We start from the raw sequence: 12,978 nt of genomic DNA, 5'->3' as shown, positions 1-12,978 counted from the left end.
AAACGCACTCTGTAGAGCAGTTTGTCCGTTTAGGGCTACTGTAGAAACATGGTGAATTCCATGTAAGGGGCCCCGTTGTATGTAGATAGAAATAGCTCATTTTAAGGTAATAGAAACCCAACGCTTCATTATGTAAGGTCTTTATACATCTCTGAAGACATAGTTATGTATATTAAATTGCATTTCTGTCAGTAGATCCTCCAAAAAAAATACACACAGCACCTTTAAGACATTTTTAAAAGACTCATACATTTTTTCTGGACCCCAAAAAGGTCAATTCTGTCATTATTTACTGTACTTATTACTTTCTTTTCTCAGTAGATAAAAAAGCACAAAAGGCTGAATGTTATTATGATTGACAGTGTTGCTCACCATTCACTCTCATCGCATCTTGTCATACAATGAGACTGAATGGTGACTCTCAGTCCCAACATTAAAATTCTGAGTTCTCTTATTCTGTTTCATGGATGAATTTTTTTCTTCCATGTACGCATGTAGGTTTACAACAACATGACTTTTATATTTTTTTTGGAGCAAGCCTTTCAAAAAAACGTTGCATTTCTCAGCATATCAACATTCGGTGAGATGTAACCTGGGAATCCACTTGGCAAACGGACATACTTGGTTTGTTGTAAGTTGGGCCTGCAGGGCTCTAGACTCATTTTTCCCACTTTCTCAGTTGGTCGCACCAACTTACAATTTGGTCGCACCCATCATAATGACCTTGCATAATGACCTCAGTTGATGAATCGTTCTGTTAATTTGTCACTCTGTCTTTGAAAATAGTTGGATAAAGAACGCTTCATATTTGCGCTTTAACACTTGCGAGCCCAATAAATCCAAAATGTTGCTTTCGTGCTCAGCCTCTTTCACGTCACACAGGGCTGGATGTTGTATGTAAATGTCTGTGTGCTTTGTATAATAAAACCTACGTGTTTTCCAGCCGTGTTCGTGGTTTTGGGTCTGTGTTTATCCTGCGCATATACTGTATGTGTCCGCATGTGTCGTCAGCTAGTAGGAATGTGTGTGTGCCGCCAATGCTAAAATGGCTGCCAAACACTAAAATGGCTGCCAGGATTCCAGAAAAAGAGAACGAGATGGAGACAACATGCTAAAGAGAGAGAAAGAGACTCTCTCCCCGCTTCTTTTCAGTGTTTAGATTGCTGTTCTTTTGTTTGTGTGAGTGTATTTGTCCTAATCTCTGCACACTCTATCAAATCGTGCTGGCGTGAGCCAGTGTGTTCCCTTATCACCTACAGCCAACCGATAAACCTCCACAAACACACGCGTACACACTCAGCCCGCCAGCCTCATCTTTATAAACTGTGTAGAAAGCACACACACACACACACTCTTTCATCCATATATACTCGAACACTGAGACTAACTCTTCATTTGTCAAAAACATTTCGTGTTCACATGTGATCGCTGGTTTAAAAAATAAAGGCAGTGTTGTTGTGTCTATGCATTGATGAATCTGGTGTATTGTTTAAACAGTGTTATTTAAATATGCAACGTTTGTTGATGTTGAAATCCATTTCTCTCTTTGTTTCATGCAGAATCTGGGCAATCAGACAATTCCAGTCAACAAGGCGACTCGGACATCAAACCACCGCCAAACGGTAAAAACATCACTGACAATGTTATAGTTTGTCGTAAAGACTCGCTGAGCATTTTGCATGTCATAATAATGTCATATATTATAATAATAATCACATTTAAAGTGAAATTCGGTCATCATTTACTCAGCCTCTTGTTGTTTCAAACCTGCATGACTTTTCTTCTTCTGCAGAACATAAAAGAAGATATTTTGAACAATGTTGTTAACAGGCACCCAGTCACTTGCACTGTTTGTCCATACAAATAAAAGTGAATGGGTGCCGGTGGTGTTTGGTAACCAACTTTCTTCAAAATATCCTCATTTGTGTTCTGCAGAAGAAAGAAAGTCATACAGGTTTCAAATGACAAGAGCGTAAGTAAATGATGACATTTATTTTTGGGTGAACTAATGTCAGTAACCAAACAGTTCTTATCCCCCCATTGACTCCCATTGTATTTGTTTTCCCTACTATGGCAGTAAATGGGGGATGAGATCTGTTTGGTTACTGACATTCTTCCAAATATATTCAAATATATTCATTTGTGTTCAGCAGACCAAAGACATTTCTCTTTCTCTGTGTTCATCAGAACAAAGAAATGTATACAGATATGGAACAACTTGAGGGGGAGTAAATGATGACAGAATTTTCATTTTTGGGTGAACTATCCCTTTAATGGAGTACTTTTGATGGTGTGTTGTCCTAAATGCACCATTTGAGTTCTTCCTAAAAATGAATCCTACTCAACCTCATGTTGTGCCTTATTGTATTTTCTTTTGAGAAACACAATAGAGACTATATTGAGATGAGCTTTGCGTTCACAGCTCTTATACTGTAGCTCTTATGTCACATAAGACACGTGGAACAGGCAATATAATCTTTTGTCAATGTCATCAAACCTGATACTACACATCTCTATTTTTAAAGCACGCTTTGCCAAAAAGGATTATTATTGTATTTTTGTCGAAACCTAAAAAGCGAATATAGCGCACATGTGGAACGATACGAGGGTATGTTTGCTTAAATGGATTACTTTAAGTTGCAGAACATCAACAAATGATGTAAATTTGTATCGTTGTTATCTGTGTCCTGTTTGCAGTGATTTTAAGGATATTTCACAGTTTTTGCTCAATGCTGTGTTACTGGTGTCTTTATTCCTTAAGCACAGAGTCAAGGCTCCAGTGAATGAGGAATATGTTTATGTTCTCTGCAGGACATCTGAGTTTTCAAGACTGCTTTGTGACTTCAGGGGTTTGGAACGTAGCCGAGCTAGTACGAGTGTCTCAGAGTAAGAAACAAACACACACTAGTGTTTCCTTCACTGGTTTTTAGGAGCAACGAGCATACAGTCCACTTCTCCAGTTTAATTTCAACATTTTCAAATGTTAAACTTCAAATTTCTCTCTCTCGTCTGCAGCCCCAGTAGCAACAGCGTCAGGTCCCAATTTCTCCCTCGCCGATCTGGAAAGTCCTGGTTACTACAACATCAACCAAGTAGCACTCGGCAGACGTTCACTCACCTCTCCACCATCCACAAGGTACGCACGTATACTACACACGAATACACATGTCTTACCTTATGTGCCATCTTTATTTTAAGCCTCTCTTCAGTGAAAATTTGATCGGTCTTATTTTCCATTTGTCTTTCCTTCTCCTCTTTTCCTCCATCTCTGTTGATCTCCGGTGCTGTAGGTCGGAGGTGGAGCTGTACGCCAGTCTTCCTCGGAGGTCTGTCAAACTCTTCACTTCCTCTTTTTCTGTGTTCTTCTCTAAGTGTCTGCAGAAGTGTGTCACTGAGATGTTGATTGACCTCTCTCTTTCTTTGCAGTTCTAACAAGCGCAAGTCTATAGATGACAGTGAAATGGAAAGTCCTGTTGATGACGTGTTCTACTCCAGTCGTTCTCCAGCCGGCACCAGCTCCCAGTCCAGTGGTTGGCCCAGTGACGTCGATGCAGGTGAGCATCACACAAACACACATATACCTATACACACACACTTCTTTTTCCACTGGAATGCTGCTGGTCAAGTCAAACAATGACATAAACAACTGTTTTGTAACGTCACATGTTTAAAAAAGTACACTCAGTGTAATATAAAAAGAAATACATTGAACTACTATAAACTTAAAGAAGAAAAGTAACACAAACAAATGTCATGAAATCTATGTTGTTAGGTAATAAAAACGGTCTCTGACGGTAGCAGCGTCTGGTTTATCAGCAACAGGTTCGCAAGGCCAATGTTCACAAGGCACTGGGTCAGTGTTTCTGACCCAGAAGTCCGATTGGGCGTCAGTACCATGTCACTCACCACACCCTCTCTCTCTCTCTCTCTCTCTCTCTCTCTCTCTCTCTCTCTCTCTCTCTCCCTTCTTCAGTTGCAGTTCAACACCATTTGACGGGTGTTCAGGAGAGGAAGATAAAACATGAGAATGATAGCGTGCAGTTCCCATACCATGGTTAGCACACACACTACACGTGCCTTTCACACATACAAGTAGGTCTTTGTATGAACCTCAAGGAAATGAACAGAACATTAGGAGAAAACGTATCGCTGAGGACTCAAAGGCTGTGTTCAGTTACATTTACATTTATTCATTTGGCAGACGCTTTTATCCAAAGCGACTTACAAGTAGGAGAGCATATAAACATTTTGTCAACACGCTAAACAGTACCGTTAGTTTACAAGGCCATGCTACTAGGAGGATTAAAGCTGGAGTAAGCAAAGGAGAGAATGAACAACTTTTTTGTGTTAAGTTAGTGTGTTAAGAGCATATCAACAGTTCTAATGCAATAAAAAAGTATAATTCATTTAATGTGTTTTATGTCACAATGAAAAAGCAGTTCATACTTCAGGTTTGGACTGTATATAAGCAAGTAGCTTGAGTTTTTCAATTCATGGACCTTCTCCAGCAAAATAGTTTGATCGTCTGCTCAGTGAGAGTTCATGCAGCGAGTGAGTCACGTCGTCAGGAAAGAAACAAAAATCTGCCCGACATAGAAGAGAAGAAAGTAAAATGATGCCACAAGCAAAGACACATTCTGCTCTAAGAAAAAACACCATCGATTTAACATTAACATACAATTACCACACGGCAATGCGGTTAACTTCAACCTCTCCTTCAAAATTCTTTTTTTCTCACACTGTTACGATGGAAAAAGGTTTTGATGGAAAAATATTTTCTGCATATTTGTTATTTTTAAACGTCAAACACCAAACAAGTGTGCTATATGAGCACAGTTTATGTAATTTACCTACAAGTTATGCTTTAAATTTTAACGATAAATAAATAGAGAAACATTTGTGGACACTTTTGAATTGGAAAATGACTTGAGCAGGATTTAAACTCGCCCACACATAAGCTCATCTATACAACATAATGGAGCCCGTTCCTATGTCCCTTTCTGAATATTACTTTCAAGGGGCCTTAAATTCTTAGCTACGTCCCTGTATGAAGGACACAAGCGACACACAAAACCTTGTAGAAACAAACGCTGAGAAGATGCACAGCTCACAGGTGCACCTCCTGTCAATGTATTTGCCACACACACGCATGCACGCACGCACGCACGCACAAACAAACACACTCAATCTGTGTTCCGGTCCCAGATGGTGCTTCTGTGTGTCTACACTACAGCAGTGTGAGACATCTGCTCTGTGTTTGTGTGTGAATGTCATAATCAGTAAGCAATTCTCTTCATTCCACACTTTTAAGGGTTTTTAAGTGAAGGACTTTGGTTTCTCTCTATGACCAGTTTTTACTTTCTCTGACCTCTTACACTGTCTCCTAGATATATGTGCATATTTGACGTAATCGTTCACATTTTAATGCAGTGACACTCCAACACTGTTGTGTGCATGTGTGGTCATACAAATTTGTTATAAATATACACGTATAGACTTGACACTTTCACACTTATCTGCACACTCCCACACACACACGGATTTAAGCAGAAATGGGATTTGATGCTTTGTAACGTAGAGGTGAAAAATAGCATCAAACGGAATCGAAGTTTAATATTATGTGTGTGTGTGTGTGTGTGTGTAACGCTGAGCAGTGAGTGCCAAGGACTGTGTGTGTGCATGTGTGTGTGTGTGTGTGTGTTTTCATTGGTTATCTGCCAGTTATGAGCCATCCCTGGTCTGTTATCACTTTCTCCTACAATTTATCACCTTTTCATGTTATTTTCATCGTTCTCTCTTTCATCTTTCCAGTGATGGATTGAACCAGTTGAGGTGTTGCTAATTTAACATAGTTATAAAACATTTACTGAAGACTAGGGCTGGGCGGTATATACTGGTAGAGATTTTGCTGTACCATTTACTTTGGAAGACGAAAGCACATAGCATTCGGTGGGCAGCTCTGTTTTTACACAAAGAAATGATTAACAATCGTGCACAGAGAACACAGAGCGAGACGGTGAATCAAAGACAAGTTGAGAAGATAAAGAACAGCTTCACCCGATGCTCATCTAATCAGAAACTTTCTCATTGGCAATATAAGTGTTACTGTTTTGAGTCTTGAGTGTTATATATCGCAAAGCTCTTTTTTATAGTTATACAATTGGTTTCTTATGTTTCATTTGACTTTTTGGTTTGCGTCCATGAAGTTCCACTTACTAAGAGAAGATGATTAAATTAGCTGAAGGACCTTTCATTCGTAAAATATTAAATTCACTGAATGATGCACATAATGCACGGAAATTTCAATTCAATTTCTAGCAAAAATAACATATCATAATATCTATACGTGACTCGTACCACATTTTGGTTATACCGCCTATCCCAATGGAAGACTGTTTCAAATTATTCCATCAGTTAGCGTGGCTGGGATAGCTATGACATGTTTGTCGAAACGTTCCAAACAAGTCAAGGCATCTGATTATCTCACGTCAAGTTAAAGTTTCGCTATCATCCAGCAGGTCACGTATAGAGCAGATATATGTGCGCTGTGAGTTGAGCGTGGAAGCCATTGTAGAACGGTGTTAGATTGGTGTGTGCTGTGCCCTGCTGTTGCTGCTGTTGTTGACGTTTGGTTTCTGGCAGGGTTGTCCTCTCCTGGGTCTCTAAAGAAGCCAGCGGGGAAATTCGATTTCAGCGCCCTGTCCGCACAGACGAGGTCCCCCCGAATGGCCTTCACACACCACCCGCTGCCCATGCTGGCAGGCGTGAGACCAGGTGAGACAATCGCACCCCAGCAGGGAGAGAGAGAGACAGCACGAAGAGGGAGAAGGAGGGGTTTGATGTCATCTCAGTGTAGGCTTATGACTGCTCCAGAAGATCTGTCCAAAATTGCCTTCAGATTGGCATTTGATGGAGGCCTCGGATTGGCTGGGCACCAGGGACCCTAGATAGACACTCGCTGCTGTAGTTCACGAGGGACAACACCCATCCACATACCCTCTGATTTCTTTCTTTTGTCTCTCGTCATCATTTCATCCACAATTTCATCTTTTTAACATGTACCATGGATGTTTTTCTTTGTCTATATGCAGAGTGGGCACTTCTGATAATCTCCAAATGTGGTTTAAACAATGTGATTACAAAAACGTTTTGGGTCCCATTCACACCTGTGTTTAGCAATATATACTGGTGATCGGATAACTGGAGATGGTGGTTAAAGGGATAGTTCACCCAAAAATGAAATTTCTGTCATCATTTACTCACCCTCTTGTCATTTCAAACCTGTATGACGTTCTTTCTTCCGCACAACACAAAAGAAGATATTTTGAAGAAAGTTGGTAACCGAACAGCACTGGCCCCCATTCACTTCTATTGTATGGACTCAAAACCAATGCAAGTGAATAGGTGCCAGTTAAAGGGATACTTCACCCAAAAATGAAAATTCTGTCATCATTTACTCACCTTCGAGTTGTTCCAAATCTGTATGAATTTCTTTGTTCTGATGAACACAGAGAAAGATATTTGGAAGAATGCTTATAACCAAACAGATCTTGCCCCCCATTGACTCCCATAGTAGGAAAAATTACTGTATCATTTTTTTTTTGTTCTATTGAACACAAAAGAAGACATTTTGAAGAACGTAGACAGCAAACAGTTCTGGGGAACTTTTGACTATCCCATTGTATTTTTTCCTACTATGGGAGTCAATGGGGGCCAAGATCTGTTTGGTTACAAGCATTCTTACAAATATCTTTCTATGTGTTTATCAGAACAAAGAAATGTATACAGATTTGGAACAACTCGAAGGTGAGTAAATGATGACAGAATTTTCATTTTCGGGTGAAGTATCCCTTTAATAACATTCTTCAAAATATCTTCTTTTGTGCTCTGTGGAAGAAAGAAAGTTTAAAATGACAAGAGGATGAGTAAATGATGACAGAATTTTCATTTCACTTTAAGAGTCAGGATGTGTAAAGCGGGACAATCGTAATATTATTATAGATGGAAATGTTCAATAACACATTAATTATAAATAACAGATCAATAATATAGGCTTGTTCTGGTTGCCAAGCAATTTAACAGATTGGCACAATATTATAAAATGTGCAGTCCCAACTGAGCATTTTTCAGCATTTTACAACAGCTCGAACCTGTCTCATCCAATCAGAACTAAGGAATCAAACCTGTCTTAGTTTTAATGTGCTGTTTCCCTCCATTCCCAGGACACCTGTCCTGCAGCTTTTTGTGATTATCGGCGCTCGTTTAGCGTAAACAACTGCCGAACAGTTTGCGAAACATTCGTCCAACTGTCACAGAGCTGAAGTTCTTGATTCGCTGCAAATTAAGACTCCCTCGTGAATCACTCGAGATTATTTGTGGTTGAGGATCGAGAGAGAGAAGCAGGGGTTTAGAAACGGGAGAAGCCATGAGGGAATGTTTAGAAAGCTCCCCAATGCGGAACAGATGCGTGACCAAGAGAATCTTATAAAAACGGCGTGTTTCGGCTCTCTCCATTTTTAAAATTAGGCAGTGAGCATGTTGCTTGTTACAGACATGCTGTCATTCAGATTGGCACAGGACAAAATGTGATGAAGAAAGAAGCGTGTGTGTGGGTGCTCTTATCGAGCTCCTCTTGGCAGACGGATTCGGAGCGCTTTAAACGGCACAAAAATCCCGTCAGAAAAAACATGATATTCATAGGCATTGGACTCACAGGCCGCTCAAAACAGCCCCATTTCTACCCAAAAGGGCAAGAGGGAGCGACTCAAAGTTCCCTTCCGTGTTGTCGACCTTCCCCGACGTCCCAGATGTTTAATCCCATCCGATGGCTCTGGGAAAAGCTCAGAATTGCTATCCGTTCGGGTCCGGCTACAGCCGGCGAGCCCTAATCAAGTAAAGGTCAGCGAGACGGAGAGCGCCGGCTTTAAATGGATTATACGTGCATGTGATTATGGAAGTTTTACTCCGGCAGACGCTTCTGGTTAGAATGTTTACGTAGAGCTGAAAAAGACAGTGGAAAAAGCAAGGTTTGCGTTAGGCCGGGGAAGAATGTGCGCGCGGGAGAGACGGCGGTCTCGCTGCCGTTTCTAATGCATTTGTATGAGTTATGGATGGACGTTGGCCGCTGTTTTGAAAGAGATACTGTGGTTTGCTTTTGTGAGTGATGAATAACTCCAGTGGAGATTGAGAAGATACCAGCTTTGTGTGTGTGTGTGCGCACGTGTGAGTCAGTGCTTATGAGTGCATTTGCATGTGTGTGTGTTTGTTGGCACCCTATAGCGCCTGGCTCCTGCCCAGTACCTAATGAGATTAAGAAGGAACGAAAAAAAGAAGGAGAGGAGAAAAAGAGGGAGTTAGAGATCGACCGGATGAGAGGGATAGAGAGAGCAGGGAAGAAACTCTGAAAGGCTATTTAAAGGAATAGTTTACTCAAAAATAAAAATGTTGTCATCATTTAGTGTCTCTGTTTACCATACAATACAACTGGGGTTGTCAAGCTCTAAAATGAAATGTGTAATTATTTGTAAAGGAACAGTTTACCCTAAAATGAAAATTCTGTCATCATTTACTCACCCTCGAGTTGTTCCAAATCTGTATAAATGTCTTTGTTCTGGTGAACACAGAGAAAGATATTTGAAAGAATGCTTGTAACCCAACAGTTCTTGGCCACCATTGACTACCATAGTTATTACTTTATAAATTTGTTCTGTTAAACACAAAAGAAGATATTTTGAAGACTGTAGGAGAGAAAACAGTTCTGGGGCACTTTTGACTACCACTGTAATGTTTCCTACTATGGAAGACAATGGTGACCAAGAACTGTTCGTCGAAAATATTTTTCTCTGTGTTCATCAGAACAAAGAAATTTACACATTTAGAACAACTCTGTAAGTGTTATATTTGGGTGAACTGTCCCTTTAAGGAAAGAGAAGAATCAGAGAAGGTTCCAGGATTTAGGTTTATATGAAAACACAACGTCAGAAAAGCAATACATTGTGTATTTCATACATATTTGCCTCACTTCCGCTCTCTCTTTCTGTCTTTCTCAGGAAGTCCTCGTGCCTCGGCCTCCGCCCTTCATTTTCCTGCCCCCTCCATCATCCAGCAGTCCAGTCCATATTTCACCCACCCCACCATCCGCTACCACCACCATCAGGACCCGCTCAAAGAGTTCGTGCAGTTCGTCTGTGCCGACGGCTCGGGCCAGCCGGGGACACAGGTAACGCACACCACCTTCATGACTTCATGGCACACACAGATACGCACATCTCTGCTTCTGATCTTCTCTCTAACTCTCCATGATCTAACACATGACAGTCTCTGTTTTCTTGTTGAGAGGTGGATTTCATCTCTTCATTTTTTAAGGGTCATGAAACGCTCATGTTTTTCAAGGTGAACCGCTTGTGTTGCACATGATGGAAGACACAGTAGCGATCATGTGGATCTGATGTGGATGCATTAGATTTAAACTAGATGTGAGCATATATGTGTCGTCTATATCTCTAGATATTATACATTAAGGTTTAGAACGTCAGGACAGATCAGTAAAAGCAATAAAATTATTATTCGGTGAAAACTAAGCAGGGACAAATCTGTCTTTTTAGTATGCATAGTTCCCGTCTTCAAATAGTACATATTCCACGTTGTTTTAGCATACTCTACATTTGAAGTACTCAATCCTGTTTGTTAAACCGAAATGGCTGTGTTTATTTTATTTATATCTTTTCCAAAGTTGTGAAGGATCCGTGTCCTGGTTACATCTGGGGTTTCATGACACCTTAACACCCCAGCGTGGCATTTACTTTGAGTGTCTGTGTGCGCTTGTAACATTCTCTGTGACGTTCTTTTATGTATTTGCTCGCCTTTACATTTCTGTATCCGTGTGCCTCTTTCATCCCTTCATCATCTGTGTGTGTGTTGTGTGTGTGTGTGTATATCTGCAGCCTAACGGGAGCGGTCAGAACAAACTGCCCGGCTCCTTCTTACTGCCACCTCCTCCGGTAGCACGGCCGGTGCCGATGCCCCTCCCCCTGCCCGAGCACAAACCCTGCCACACACACCCTGACAGCGGAGTCGGCTCCCCGGCCTCGCCGTGTAAGTGTCCGCTCAAAGCACCAGACCCACCAGAGCCCTCGAAACCGCCCCACACGCTGCTTAAAAATAACAGACACGGCCTCAACTTCTCTGTTAGACAAAAAACAACAACACAATTTTAGGCTCAAAACATATTTACGCAAATACGTGAAAATAGCAAAGATACGCAAGCACTTTATTCCGCGAAGCAAGTAGCAAGTGGTGTTTGTGTTGTGTGTATTTATCAATAGTCAGTTTTATTTTTCAGCTTGGAGAAAATCTTGCTTAAATTAAGCTGTCGACATGTTTGTATTGATTCAAATCCGGATTAATGGATTGGGTGGTTTAAAGTAACCCTTGTGGACCGAGATTTGTTAGGCTACAGTAACGCAAAAACACGTGTTTTGAAAAGAGCACACGTTGTGTGGGCTTTGGTATGCCCGTTTGCTTATTTGCGTAAAGTGTGTTTCTGGCGTTAGATGCCCTGATCTTCTCCACCTGACTTTGTTTTTTGTTTCTTTCTTTTTCTCATACTATCCCTCTTTCATTCTTTTTCATTTTGTTTTCTTTTGTTTATTCGATTGCAAACAGCCACGGTTCTTGCAATCGAATGGGGATTGAGACGCATCGCTGCCTCCCATTGGCTGAAACAAACAAAACATTATCAGCCTCCCTCCTCATCGCTCTTGCTTTTCATTTTTCTGTCCTCAATTCTTCTATCAAGAGATCAAATTCAGGGCAGCTGGCATGGACTCCACAACAACAAAAAACCAACAAACAAAACAATGACGCCCCACATTTAGCGATAACGCATTTCCATTGACACATCAAGCTAAACACAGAAAGGAAATGCGTGGACGTGCTGGTGAAGGTATCTGTGATGTGTCTGGCAGTGTGTGAGAGCGGCCGGTGCTGGGTTGTTGGTCTTTGCTTGGGATGTGTGTGTGTCGGGTGATGGCAGCAGGACGGGCGATCAAAAGGAGGAGCCTGGTTGAGCAAACCTTTGACAAAAAGACCATCCCGCTTTTTTCCCTTCTCACACGTCAACGTTCTTTTTCTTCATGTGTTTCCACAATCATTCATATCTATGGAATGGTGTATGAGTCTCAACCTGTCCTAACACTTCAATTTATTGCCTTCCATCTTTTCAGTGCCTGTTTCAGCTTTATCCTCTTACACAAACTCACATATTCTCTTATTTGTAAACACTCTCCTCTGATCTTATGGAGTCCTCTGCGCACAACTGCCCTGAATTTGATCATTTTGGTGCACACTCCTAATTTTTATTTGATTTATTTGAGTTTGGAGATTTTTTAACTAAAAGTTTTAATTTTTCCTTCCAAATCCTCTTTTTATCCCAACGCCATTATTTGAATTGACATAATAAGTAGTTTACCTCATTTTTGTAATACATAACAAAAACATTATGTGACAAATTTGCAGCACCAGAAAAAAAGATTTTTTCACAATTTGTGTTTTGTACTAGTACAAAAATGTGACATATTTATTAACTTTTTTTGTTCTTATTGAATTATCTTTAAAATATACAAAGCAGGCATCAGAGCTATGGATGCTGACAGATGTGTGTGTGTCCCAGCAGCATACCCAGCGTCAGGCTCCACAGCTTCCAACAGGTTTGTCGGCATCGGAGCACGGGACAACTTTCTGAACATCCCACAGCAGACTCAGGTACATGCACACATATATGCGACCCTGGACCACAGTCGTAAGTAGCACGGGTATATTTGTGGCCATAGCCAACAATACATTGAATGCTAAAAATCATTAGGATATTAAGTAAAGATCATGTTCCATGAAGATGTTTTGTACATTTTCTACCGTATATATATCACAACTTTATTTTTGTGAGTGCTACAGCGCCTCTGCTGGACAACTTTAAAGGCA

At 40.8% G+C, this 12,978-nt stretch overlaps 1 protein-coding gene across 10 annotated transcripts in view; it reads left to right on the top strand.

The window, feature by feature from the left end:
- Positions 1–12,978, top strand: part of LOC130552716 (nuclear factor 1 X-type-like) — a 73,418-nt gene that overhangs the window by 57,675 nt on the left and 2,765 nt on the right. For 3 of the 10 annotated variants that reach the window (XM_057331211.1, XM_057331214.1, XM_057331215.1), the window contains 10 exons: positions 1,560–1,622; positions 2,812–2,886; positions 3,016–3,136; positions 3,291–3,326; positions 3,427–3,554; positions 3,974–4,054; positions 6,643–6,774; positions 10,050–10,219; positions 10,944–11,094; positions 12,629–12,762. In XM_057331211.1, the coding sequence (XP_057187194.1) occupies positions 1,560–1,622; positions 2,812–2,886; positions 3,016–3,136; positions 3,291–3,326; positions 3,427–3,554; positions 3,974–4,054; positions 6,643–6,774; positions 10,050–10,219; positions 10,944–11,094; positions 12,629–12,762 (1,091 nt within the window). The remainder of the gene's footprint in view (positions 1–1,559; positions 1,623–2,811; positions 2,887–3,015; positions 3,137–3,290; positions 3,327–3,426; positions 3,555–3,973; positions 4,055–6,642; positions 6,775–10,049; positions 10,220–10,943; positions 11,095–12,628; positions 12,763–12,978) is intronic. The other 7 variants (XM_057331212.1, XM_057331213.1, XM_057331216.1 and 4 more) reach the window with 7 other exon arrangements.

This window comes from Triplophysa rosa, linkage group LG4 (genome assembly GCF_024868665.1).
Source record: "Triplophysa rosa linkage group LG4, Trosa_1v2, whole genome shotgun sequence".
NCBI lineage: Eukaryota > Metazoa > Chordata > Actinopteri > Cypriniformes > Nemacheilidae > Triplophysa > Triplophysa rosa.
Note: the sequence above shows the minus strand (reverse complement) of the source record. Positions and strands in the feature narration are given on the sequence as shown.